At 36.1% G+C, this 12,953-nt stretch overlaps 1 protein-coding gene and 1 non-coding gene across 2 annotated transcripts; both read right to left on the bottom strand.

The window, feature by feature from the left end:
- Positions 1-4,743: 4,743 nt before the first annotated feature.
- Positions 4,744-6,232, bottom strand: LOC105803336 (uncharacterized). The gene is made up of 2 exons (XM_012635461.2): positions 5,842-6,232; positions 4,744-5,220 (listed from the first exon to the last, which is right to left on the bottom strand). Exons 1-2 carry the CDS (start codon positions 5,968-5,970, stop codon positions 4,960-4,962), a joined length of 390 nt encoding a protein of 129 aa, XP_012490915.1. The 5' UTR covers positions 5,971-6,232; the 3' UTR covers positions 4,744-4,959.
- A 4,920-nt stretch (positions 6,233-11,152) lies between these two features.
- On the bottom strand, positions 11,153-11,259 carry LOC128035133 (small nucleolar RNA R71). The gene has a single exon (XR_008191535.1). It is a non-coding gene; the product is annotated as a small nucleolar RNA R71 (small nucleolar RNA).
- Positions 11,260-12,953: the final 1,694 nt, after the last annotated feature.

Genomic DNA, 12,953 nt, shown 5'->3' on the forward strand with positions numbered 1-12,953 from the left:
GACATACCGCAACTCTTTATGAGCATCTTGATATAAGCTCTTTGTGAGCTTCCTCATATGGCTCGCTTGAACTTCCTGTTATATAGCTATCCGGAGCTCCTTAATAATAACTCTTCGGAGTCACCTATTAAGCTGAATGAGCTTCCTCTTTTAAACTCTTATGAGTTTCTATGAGTTGACGGATTACAGTTTTGTACACTTCGAATGTATTACATGTGTATCCATCGATATTTCAAATAAATTCAACGAACAAAGTTCTGACATCGTTAAACTGAGTTTAAGATGATTAGTCATGGGAATGCACATGTTATATGGAAATATGATATGAAAAACATATGTATATGAAAGTTATTACATGATGAGCTCATCTTTGATTCTTGATGTTTACATGTAACTTATGACTAACAAGTTTCTTGAGATTATATGTGTTAGGCAAATTGCCAAATTTCTTTGGATGAATTTTGTATACGTATCTTAAATAAAAATGATTGGTAAGTGGATTTTTCCATTATACGAACTTACTAAGCATAATATGCTTACTTTGTTTTATTTCCTCTGTTTTATAGTACTCAGAAGCTCGTAAAGGTTGGAACTAGGTCGGAGCCACATCACACTATCCCTTGGACTTCTCAGTATATAAAGTAAGTTAATTTCGATATTATAGTGGCATGTATAAGTTAAATTGGCCAAAAGATGACATGTAAATGCTTGGTTGGAATTAGCTATTGGTATGGCTTGTGTTTGATATATTTTAGTATGTATACATAATTATGAGCTAAACATGTTTGATATGTGTGTTTGAAATGGTTAAAGATGGAAAGCATGTAGGTCTATTGATGAATGGGTTGTGATAGCATAATTGGTAAAATGTGCCCAAATGCATATATGTGTATTTGGTAAGTTTGAACGCTTGAAAATATGTGATGATATGTCATGCATAAAAATTGGTTTTGGCTTGATTTAATTATTTTGAATTGGCTTGGGAATGTGTTAAAATGTTAATGTAGGTGCAAGGTAAATTTGGGTGAGAAATAAGGCTTAAAAAGGGCCTTATTTTGTCCACACATGTGTGTGTCTCACTCGTGTGTGACACACGGCCATGCGCTCGGGCGTGTGGTTTGGCCGTATGTTCCATGCAACTTAAAAATTTGAGAAATAGAATGCTTCGGATTACTCACACGGGCAGAGCCATGGGCATGTGTCTCAGCCGTGTGTGACACACGGCCTAGCACACGAGCGTATGGCTTGGCCGTGTGACCCCTGCACTTAATTTTCAAAAATTAAATTGTACACACGGCCTAACACACGGGCGTGTGGCTGGTCGTGTGACCCAAGTCAGAGAGTTACACAGGTGTGGACACGAACTAGGATACGGTCGTGTGCCTCACATCGAATGCTTACACGGCCTGACCACACGGGCGTGTGTCCCCTGTACCTTGGAAAAAATTTGAAATTTTGCGTAAAATTTTCCCGAGTTATCAATTTAGTCCCGACTTATTTCAAATGCATAAATTGGACCTCAAGGATTCATTTAATGGATAGTTTGGTTGAATATGATTGGTTTCGGATATGAATAGTAAATAACATAAATTAATTATGCTTGTTCTGTAAACTCCGGTAATACTCCGTAACCCTATTCTGGCGACGAATATAGGTTAGGGGCGTTACAACATGAACTTTAGTGTCTCGAGACATACTATTAAATTTGGCTCTTTGAGTTTGGATTTGCATCCTAACTCTGTGTTTGACCCCGCTTGAACCGGAAACATTTTACATGAGATTGTTTATCATTACTTTATCGTGTTTATGCATATAGTTGTGATTGTATATAAATTATTATGAATTAATGACAAATTTTTTGATTTATTTATTTGTAATAGTCTAAGTTGCTTCGGCAACGTAATGTGACGTCACACATTCGGATTCAACGACCAGATTAGGTGTGGGGTGTCACAGTGGAAATTTGTATACTGCATCCACCACATTGCAGTTAACTTTCATAAGGACTTTAAGAATACAGATTGGTGTAAACAAGTTGTGAACATTGGTAATTCAATAGTCTTATTTTTTTTATCTTTTGAATACATTAGAAACACGAATAAATGATAACACGACTTGTGAAAATACGTACGCAGAGTCTGTTAATGTCGTCTTGAAGTGTACATGACATCTGCCCATTTTAATTGTTTTCTTAGTTACGTTCTACAAGCTAGCAACCTTGAAGCTAAAAATTGGGGAGGGGGGAACAAACAAAGCAAATGGTGGCGGGATACGTCTACTGCGAGGGGATGAGGAAAGCGGTGGCAGTTAACACATAAAAGATGAGGTCGATGTATGTACAACTATATTCTCGGCAACTAGAAACTTTCCAAGTGATAGAGTTCGTCGGCTAGCGAGTAGGTATCTCGGCTAGGTTATACGGAGTTGATTTCTTTAATAGGGGGTGCAACCGTGAGTGGTTTCAAACTCTTTGGTACTCATGTACACACATCATTACGGTATGTGCATTTGCCCAGGTCGATTGTACGCAACATGTCGACAAATTTACACGCTGGAACACACATTACGTATTTGGAATACGAGCTCTTAGTTTGCAGTGGTTTTGCGGTCATGGGTTCAAGTTTCATTCCACCAGAAGAGGATACTTTAAAAACCCCATACATAAGTTTGGGATCATAATCATAGGGAAAAAAAGGCTCACCAGTATAATCAACTTATTTTTTCTCCATCAAAGTAGTATCCTTAACCTCCTTGTTTGAAATTTGTGACAGAGTTGGGGCAAGAAGACTTTCAGGGAGAAGAGTGACTATGATGGTGGAGAAAAACTGAAACACGACTCGGGGCAGCAATAGTTGCTATGATTATATAACTTATTAATAACTACAACCGCTATCGCCCTGACTCGTGCTTTAGCTTTTTCTCTACTGTCACAGTCACTCCCCCCTAAAAGTCTTCTTGCCCCCATCTCCGACAGAAGTTTCGAACAATGAGGTTAATGATACTACATAGATAGAGAAAAAGAATAAGTTGATAATACTGGTGAGCCTCTTTTCCCTATGATTATGATCTCAAACTTATGTATGGAATTTATAAAGCATTCTCTTCTGGGAGCATGAAACTTGAACCCATGACCGCATAACCACCACCAACTAAGGGCCCAAGTTATACTTGAACCCGTGGACGCATAACTACCGTCAACTGGGAGCCCTAGTTATACTTAAACTCGTGATTGTATAACCACCATGAACCAGGAGCCTGAGTTGCGATGCGACATTTTCTAAGGTGATTCCTTTACCAACAGTCAACCCCATTTGTTAGAATAGTTTCCATTGAGTCTCTACACCTATCTTTTTTTTTTATTCTCGCTTGCTGAACCTTTGTTCATGTTTATTTTCGTAAAACAATAAAATAATAGGATTTGATTCAGGATTGCCCATTTTTCATTCTAGGGTTTCTCTGAATTTGAAAGTTATCACTTAGTAGGTTTCCATACCAAGACTCAATCCAATTAAGTCTGTAGCATTTACCAATTTCGCCATATCCCCACTCCCCACATGGGAAATGAAATGTGTGGATTTAAGAGCGCCACCGCATCACCATGAACTTAAACATACCTTAAAACTATTACAATTTCTCCCTGGAACACAAATACAAATAAATCCTTCTCCTTAAATTTCCAACTAAAATAAATAATTTTTGGAAAGAAGAACGCGTCCAACAAGACACGTTTTCTATTTCTCTCTCTAAAATCGACCTATTTATTTAAATTTAGAAAAAAAACCTAATCCCCTCATTAACTTCTAAAATCGACTTTTTTAGCTAATTAACCCTATATTTTTTACAATTATTTTATCCCCACACACCCGTTGTGAAAAGAAACAAACTTCATTCTCGACCTTTGAAAGTACTAAACAAATGCCTCATAGTAGCTATCATCGATGCTGCTAAAAGGACAAAATTATTGCAAGCAAAAATATTATTGATGACGAGGAACACATTTTTACCTATGCTACTATTACCCTGTCTGTATAAAAGTTACGAGATGAAATGCCACTCGAACCACAGTTATCTTGTTCTTCCCTAAATAGGCTTAGGTGCTGCAACTGATTGGACGTTAAAGGGATGAACCACTGTTTTTGTGCGCTCCACGGCAGTGGTACCTAACCCAGACAAACTTTGAATATTAGATACGACACAAAGATCATACTCTGCATGGGACATCCTAAAAGGTAAGAGGTTATTTAGAAATTAAATTCGAGATTAATGTAAATTAAAATTTAAAGATTAGCTGAAGAAATCTTTGTGAAAAGAAAAAAATCCCATGGAGAAATAGGTGAGACTTTTGATGTAAGCATCATGTTTTGGCTAAAAAAGATCATCAATACATCATCAACACGTATCAACTACTGGTAAATATTCTTGCAGGATTTGGCTTTACGTACTCATCCCTCTTGCCAAAGCACTTAAAAAAAGCCTCTTTAAGCATGTTTAAAGTCAAGTGAGTGGTGGTTTATGATGCAACCCCCAACGAAAAGCCACATTGCCTCGTCTTTTCAAGTCTTTACTTGAAAAGGTTTTCGCCAAACTTGAATCAAATCTTTATATAATAATTTTACCAACCAGTTCATCCAAAACCCAATTCAAAGAACGAAATATTCTATCGCTTAAAAATAATTAGCTTTCTCTTTTTAACATATTCGTTTTACCTTGCCTTTCGTTTCGACGTTTCAACTTTCAATTAGATACTCAAAAAAAGCGAACAATTTTTTTTTTATCATATCTATATATATATCGGAAAGATTGGATTCAGCTGCTGAAATAGAAAGAAAATCTAGGGGAATAAATGCACCTAAAGTAGCCATCAGCTATGACTATGATCTGTGAGGGGAATATAAATACAAGTTCTTAAGAAAAAAAAAAACTAAAAGGTTTAAGCAAACTTTTTTCTCGAAAAGATGATCAACCAGTGCGTGCGGTGCCATTGCTGGTATTGAAGTTTTTCTTTGAAGCTGGGTACTTGATGGCATTAAGTTCAACTTTGCGCAGAGCAGCTTTGCCCAGATCAATGCCACATATATCAGACAGCCTTACAAGGTAGAGTAGAACATCTGAGAGTTCTTCACCAAGGTGAACTTTTTCTTCTTCTTTCCAATCAGGCAACCCTTTTGGGACCTCCCCTTTCCACTGAAATATCTCCGACAATTCTCCCACTTCACCCACCTTACATGAATTTTCACCAAAAAAGTGTCAAGAGTTTGAACTTTTACAGCGAACAATAATCATGAATCTACTTTATGACATGTATATAATAGTAGCAACAAAAGAGAAAAGGGTAAGGATTTCCTGTGATTCAGAAAATAAAAAGGGAAAAACTTGTTTGAACTTTGCAGGGACAGTTTGTCAAGTTTGACTCTGCGCAAGAAGCATTTCAGGCAGGCCAAGTTGGAAAAAGTTAAAAACCCTAACTTGGACGTCAAGAAAGGTACTTAAGTAATAAGAGAAAATTCCGGAAAAGGGCCATTGCAAGTAAGTGTTGTGATTTAAGGAAAACATGGCTTGACGACAAAACAATTAATATATCTAATAATCCAACTGGTTTAGGCTGTATTTTGCTTGGTCAAACTCAAATCTTCCCATACAGAAAATCAAAGAAACTAGCCCCCCCTCCCCCCCCCCCCAAAAAAAAAAGCTTGTAAGAGCTAACCCTTCCATCTTTCATGTCCCATAGAAATGGAAACCATCAAATATTCAAAGACAAAACTTAATAAAAAAAAAACCCAGAAAAATAATAAAGAGAAAGAGCAAGAGCAAGCCTCATGAAGGTTTGGTTGAGATATGTACCAGGGCCAAAAGGAGATTTCTAGGGCTGTGAAACTGATCCCAGTCCCGTTCTTTGGCAAAGTTAGCCATTTTCTGCTTAAGAAGATCAAGACTCACGCTTTGATCACGTTCCTCAACTCCCCCAGTCATCTTTTTTCTAGCCTGAAAATTTTAGTCCCTTTGTCTAAACGGAAAAAGAAAAAGAAGAAAGGACTAAGAAAAAGAAGCAAAAGATAGACTGATAAATGGATGAAAATGATGCTTGAGAGATAAGGGTAAAGAGTAGAGCGACAAGTGCAAGTGCAGTTTTCTTGGAAAAGGGCAACAAAGCTAATATAAGGGGAAAAAACAGAGTGGGGGAAGGAAACCAGAAAACAAAGGGATGTTCTATTGTGTAAAAGCGTTGATGAATTTAATTCACTAAATATATATAGGGTGGGTACATAACCACATACATGTATCTTTCTACTCGTACAATGTCTAAATACAAGACAGAGTTAGCAGGGCTGAGCCTACAGGGGTATAGCTACGACCTATACCGAGTACTGACAATTCGTGATACCACGTGTCATTTTCCCACATGGAATCCCGCCTCACTCTTTGGGCCACCGCATGTATTTGTAGGGACCACGTGTTTTTCTTCCTCATTACTTTCCTGGGGCTTGTTTCTTTTGGCAATGCTAATATATCTGCCCCTCGCCGGCACCGGCACCGGCACCGGCTCCAAGGCTGAAGAATCAAAATCCAGGAGTAGGCCTGGTGGAATTGAATTTATTACCATAAACTTAAAATTAAAATCCCATATCAAACATCAAGCGTTGAGTGGGTGGCAGCTCCACCTGCAAATTTTTAAGGTAATTTCTATTTACGCCAATGACTGACTGAGAGAAAGAAGAACAAATAGAATAGCAAGTACAAGTGAAGTTTATAAAATTAAGGATAATTGCACTTAAATATGTTTATAATATCTTTGTTATAATGGAAACCACTTTACTTAAAATTGCAAGCTGATTATGATGCCAACTAAGTTCATATAAAACTTTTAACTCAAGTGTCCTTTCCTTTTATTTTTTATTTTTTTCTGGTAATCTCATTAATTTAAATTATTTTGTTTTTATTGTTTATGCGCCATTGAAAGATTTTGATTTTTTTTTATATAAAGAAAAAAAACTCGAGTAATATTTCTCTTGTGTCTTATTGATATAAATATTAAGGTATTTATATATGTTGTTACAGATATTATTACAGCTCATGATAGAGTTCCAATATTTTGTCTTGACTCCGCTGCCCCTAATACTGATATTCTTTGCAAACTCCAAGTTTGTTAGGCACGTGTCTACGGAACACGCGGTCCTTTCTGCTCTTGGGACTTGCGCTCTGGGAGGGCTCCGTACTTACTGGACACGTGTCTAGATGGCTTTCAGAGTACGTGGTCCTTTCAATGAGTTCCTTGGGTGTATGCGAAGTGAGATTGCGATCTTCCCTAGGTTCCTGCGAGCTGGGTCTAAAACTTTGCCTTGTGAGCTGGACCCGCGGATGTTGGTCCTACAACCTTGCCTTGTGAGCTCGCGCAAAGTTCCTGCGAGCTGGATCTGTAGCCTTGCCTTGCGAGCTGGTTCGCCTTGTTGTCTTCTCGTGGTCGGGTCGTGGGTCAGAGGCTCGAATCCTTTCTAAGACTCGAGTCTCAAGTTATTGATGTATAACAGCTTTTAAATAATTTAAAAAAAATTCTTTTAATGTGACATGTTTCATCTAATTAGGATAGAGATATGCAAATGTAAAATTCCTAATTTTGAATTTATTTCAATTTGATTTGATTGGTGGTTGGATTTATTCAACTTTATAATAATTAAATTGAAATTAATTTTTTTAAAAATTAAACACGAATAATTTAATTTGGACAAATATGGAGTTCACATCCCTAAACTGCACTAAGGAAAAGTTAAATTAACTAATGTTTAAAATATAATATCCAAGAAATCTGAATAGAGTTCCAAACTCCGCAATTATTTCCTCCAATGGTATCTTATTATTGAAATTGTATTGTTATGATGGTGATTTGAATGGATCCTTATAGGAGCAAAAGTAGGCTTATCTTGTATGTCTTTTAAAGATCTTCCAAATGGTGATGTTATAAGCAACTCACTTATTTCAAGTTTCAAGTCCCACAATTTTCTTTTGTCCACTAATGATTCCGTGGACTTGAGTACGTGAAAGCACATGTAAATTATTGTATAAAAATTAAAATAAAACTTCATTTGTTTTTATACATTATTTAGTCAATAAAACTAATGTGGGAAAAAGGGTTTTATGATTATTATTTTTTATTTTCTTAAGCATTGTGGTTGTAATACTCTAAATTTCTTAATTTATTGAGTGTTAATTATGTTAATAAAATTGATCTGATTTAGTGGTTAAGTATTTTGGTGATGCGCTTGAGGTTTTGTATTCAATTCCTTTCCCTTAAAATTTTCATTAATTTTGGCCCAAAATCTAGCTTGCCATACCTAGCTTTTCTTTAAATTTTGTATGTTTGTTATCATGTGTGTGGCTTTGGCCTAGTTGTTAAGAAGTGGTGTAAGTTCCTTCCTGCGAATTGAGTTTTCAACAATCTTCTCTTTAAGGGTAAGTAACAAAATGCCTTAGTTTTAAGGGCTGGTTGGTTTTAGCCATACATTGGCCGAATGCTTTAAGAGAGAGCAAAGGGTCAAACGCCCTAGATCGAGTTGTGTGTGGGTTCTAATGGGTTGAGGTTTGTTGTCGTGTGCAGAGCTTAGGTTGTTATTGTAGTGCTGGCATTTCCAAAGCAATCAGGTGTGTGTCCTAACCCTACGTGACTTGTGTGTGTATGATGATAACTGAATGTTTTTGTGCTTTATTTGGAATCGTTCGATTGTGATCAGTGTTTTTCCGGTGGTGGCTAAATGTAAGTATCCCCTAACTATGAATCTGAGTGTTAGCCGATTGACTATGGGTATGTTTCTGTTATGGCCGAATATGGGCAAGTGAGTTGGGTGTCATGATCAAAGGTGAGTATGCCTTTGTATGGGTTAGTCGAATGCATGTGTGCCCCTAACTGTGTTGCTAAATGTGTTATTTTCATATTTTTGTTGGTCGAATATGTCAATGAGCATGCTTCTAATATGTTAAACTATATATTCTAATGGCATGATTGTAATTTGTTATACTTGTATTTGAGTATGTCTGATTTGTGTATGTGCATTGGGGTTGGGATATGTATAATATGGAGAAAGTTCAGGCAGACTACAATCTGTGAATCTGGCGGTTTAACCGTAATTTGATTTTGGTAGTAATTTGTATTATCTGTTCATGGAGGTAATTCCACATATATCTTGCAGCTTGATAAGCTGTAAAAGTAACATGTTTTAATTTTATTCTTAATGCGTTTTTGGATTATTAATTATGTAAATTAGTAAATTTGATGCTCCTAATCAGTTAAATTCATTTCTCTATACTCAGGAGAGCATTTGGGAGTGAAAGGGGCGAAAAACGAGCCAAAATCGGACAAATAGAGCTGTTTTCAGGATCCACATGGCTTGGGCATTTTCACACGGGATGGCCACACGCCCGTGTGCTAGCCCGTGTCGATATGGTACCCTGCTTCCCAAATACGTGGAAAAACCTAATTTTTAGGCTTTCTGAGCATTCTAAAGTCTATAAATACCAATTAGAAGAAGACCTAAGGGGACACTCAGAGAAGATCGAAGAAAGCACTAGAAGAACGCCATCAGATTCAACTCAGAAGCGGATCTCCCTCAAGATCGAAGATCTCAATTTAATTTCTTTTGAAGTTTTATTGAGTTTCTTTAAGTCTTGTAGTTATTCTAACTTTGAGATGTTTTCATTTAGTATTATGAACTAAATTCCCTAAATACCTAGGGAATATGAAACCTATGATGAATCTTATTATTTGATTTCTGATTTACACGATAAATACTTGATTCTTGCTCTCAATTATGTGTGCTTATTTCTTATTTTAATATTTCTGAGATATTAATTCAAGTTTAATGTGCTTATTTTAGTGGAGCAAATATCCATGTTTAAGAGTAGATCTAGCATAATTGAGTGGAGTTGCATGCAATCCTAGAAATAGGACGACATAAATCTACCGGATTAGAGTCAAATCTAATAGGGGAATCCATAGATCGAGTTAATGCGACAATATGAGTTTTAATTAGAAAGAGATTTCAATTAATCAACCTAGAGTCAGTTGTTATTACTCTCGAAAGAGATATTAACATAATTTAGGGATTTCTACGGATCAAGACATAAGTGAATAAATCGTTTAATTTAGATTCATAATAATAGGTGAAGTCTAGGTGGATTCTTTCCTTGGTATTGTCTATCTCATTGGTTATTTTAGATTATTTTCCTATTTCATTCTCTGTTGCGTTCTTAGTTAAATTAGTTTTGTAATTTTAGATTAAAAACAATCTCTCCAACTTGTTGGCTAAATAATAGAAAAACGGTAATTATTGGTACTTTTAGTTCTCATGGATATGATATTCCCTACTCACCATAACTATACTATTGTTCGATGGGTGCGCTTACCTTAGTCGTATTTATAGTTAGTTTAGTGACCATCAAGTTTTTACTACCGTTGTTGGGGACTAAAATATTAGGAACACTTGCTTTTTATTAAGTTAGCCATTTATTTTTATTGCACTTTATTTTTGTTTTTAGTTTAATTTTTGTTTTCTAAATTTTCTTTTATTTGCTTCTGGCATGTTCTTTTAGTTTATGACTAGAAGAAACCCGTCGAGACCATTATTATTTGACAGTTAGATTGAAAGTAAAGCTCGCAGAAATCGTAGAGAAGCAAGGCAAAGTCAATAGAGTATAATAAACGAGCAAAGATAACGTTATTATTATTACTGAGGAGATGGGTGATAATCAGAATAATCAGCTACCTCTTGCAGTTGCTGCAAATCCACATCATGTTTATCGTATTATGTACAATTATGCCAAGCTCACTATAACTAGGGCTGAATCGAGTATTGTGAAACCCACTATTGCTACAAACAATTTCAAACTGAAGCCGAACACTATTCAGATGGTACAACAATTTGTTCAGTTCAATGGTTTGCAAGACGAAGATCTAAATATTCATTTGGCTAATTTTCTGGAAGTCTGTGATACTTTCAAGATAAATGGCGTTTCTAACGACACCATTCGCTTACGGTTCTTTCCCTTATCGTTAAGGAACAAAGCTAAACAGTGGTTGAATTCTTTACCACGAGGTTCTATCACTACATGGGATCAAATGACTGAGAAATTTCTATTTAAGTACTTCCCACCGACTAAGACAGCCAAGTTGAGGAATCGTATCTCTTCCTTCGTTCAGATCGACTTAGAGACCTTATACGATGCATAAGAGAGGTATAAGGACTTATTGAGATATTGCCCTTACCATGGGTTAGCTCTATAGCTACAGGTTCAAACCTTCTACAATGGTTTGAATCCCTCAACTAGATAGTTAATCGATGCAGCAGCTGGTGGTACTCTGAACAATAAAACACCTGAAGCGGCTTATGAGTTTATAGAGGAGGTGTCACTGAATAATTATCAGTGGCAAGTCATGAGGAGAAAGCTGATGAAAGCAACCAGTGTTTTCAACTTGGATGTAGTCACCATGTTATCGAATCAGGTAGAACTTTTAAATAAGAAAATTGGTGGTTTATTATTTCTACACAGGTACATCTAGTGATGCAATACGATGGAAATGGAGGTGGAATAAATAATCTAGAATATTTACCCTTCGATCCTAGAATGGAGAATGAGCAAATAAATTATATGGGTAATAATTCTAGACCTGAAAATAACCCTTATAATAATAACTATAATGTAGGATGGAGGAACCATTCCAATTTCTCTTGGGATGGTCAAGGAAATCAGAGAGCATAATCCCCTCCAAGCTTCCAACAACAACCTTACTAGCAAGAGAAGAAATCGAACCTTGAGGACATGTTGAAGAAGTTTATCTCGGTGTCAGAAACTCACTTTCAAAACACTGAAGTAGCACTTAAAAATTAGCAAGCGTCAATTCAAGGGCTCGATAACCAAATAGGTCAGCTTGCTAAACTAATCTGAGAAAGACCACAAGGTAGTTTGCCTAGCAATATTGAAACTAACCCAAGAGAGCAGCTTCATGCAATTACTGTTTGAAATGAAGAAGGGTTAGTTGAATCTGAATCAGAACTGAGGTAAGAAAGTGTGGTAAGTAACGGTAAGGTTGAGGTAAGCTAGAATGAGCAAAAATTGGTTGGTAAAGAATATAAACCTCGAGTGTCATATCCTAACGCGACGAAGAGAGACCACACGAGTGAAAATTTTGGTAAATTTCTTAAAATTCTGAAAAAATTACATATTAACTTACCGTTTATTGAAGCACTTTCGCAGATGCCTAATTTCGTTAAACTTTTAAATGAGCTTTTGTCGAACAAGAGAAAGTTAGATGATTCGTCGTAATAAAATACCCAACAAATTGAAAGATCCAGGGAGTTTTACTATTCCTTATTTAATTGGTAGTTTGAATATTAATAATGCTTTGGCTGATTTAGGGGCGAGTATTAATGTCATGCCCTATAAAATGTTTAAACAATTAGGTCTTGAGAAACCCAAACAAACTAGGATGAGTATTCAATTAGCAGATAGAACCATTAGATTTCCTAAGGGTATTATTGAAGATGTTATTATAAAAATTGATAAATTCATATTCCCAATTGATTTTGTTGTTTTAGATATGGATGAGAGTAATGAAATACCTTTAATTTTAGGAAGACCCTTTTTAGCAACTGCTAGAACTATTATTGATGTTGGTACAGGTGAGTTAGTACTTAGTGTAGGTGACGAAACGATTACTCTCCAAGCTCGTGATTCTGTTAAGACATCTAATGATCGAGATGATTTTACAAGTTCTGTTAATATGAGTAATCATGTGGCTCAAACTTCTTTGTAGGAAACCCCTCGAAAAAATGTGATGGAGCCACGTTCCAGTCCATGCGACAGAAACAGAACGATTCAAGATGAACAAATGTTGTAAATCGATGAACTAGATGAATGGCGAACACATGTTAAGAAGAAACCAAAAAAGCACGATGAAGAGTTAATGA

Source organism: Gossypium raimondii, chromosome 11, assembly GCF_025698545.1.
Source record: "Gossypium raimondii isolate GPD5lz chromosome 11, ASM2569854v1, whole genome shotgun sequence".
Taxonomy (NCBI): Eukaryota; Viridiplantae; Streptophyta; class Magnoliopsida; order Malvales; family Malvaceae; genus Gossypium; species Gossypium raimondii.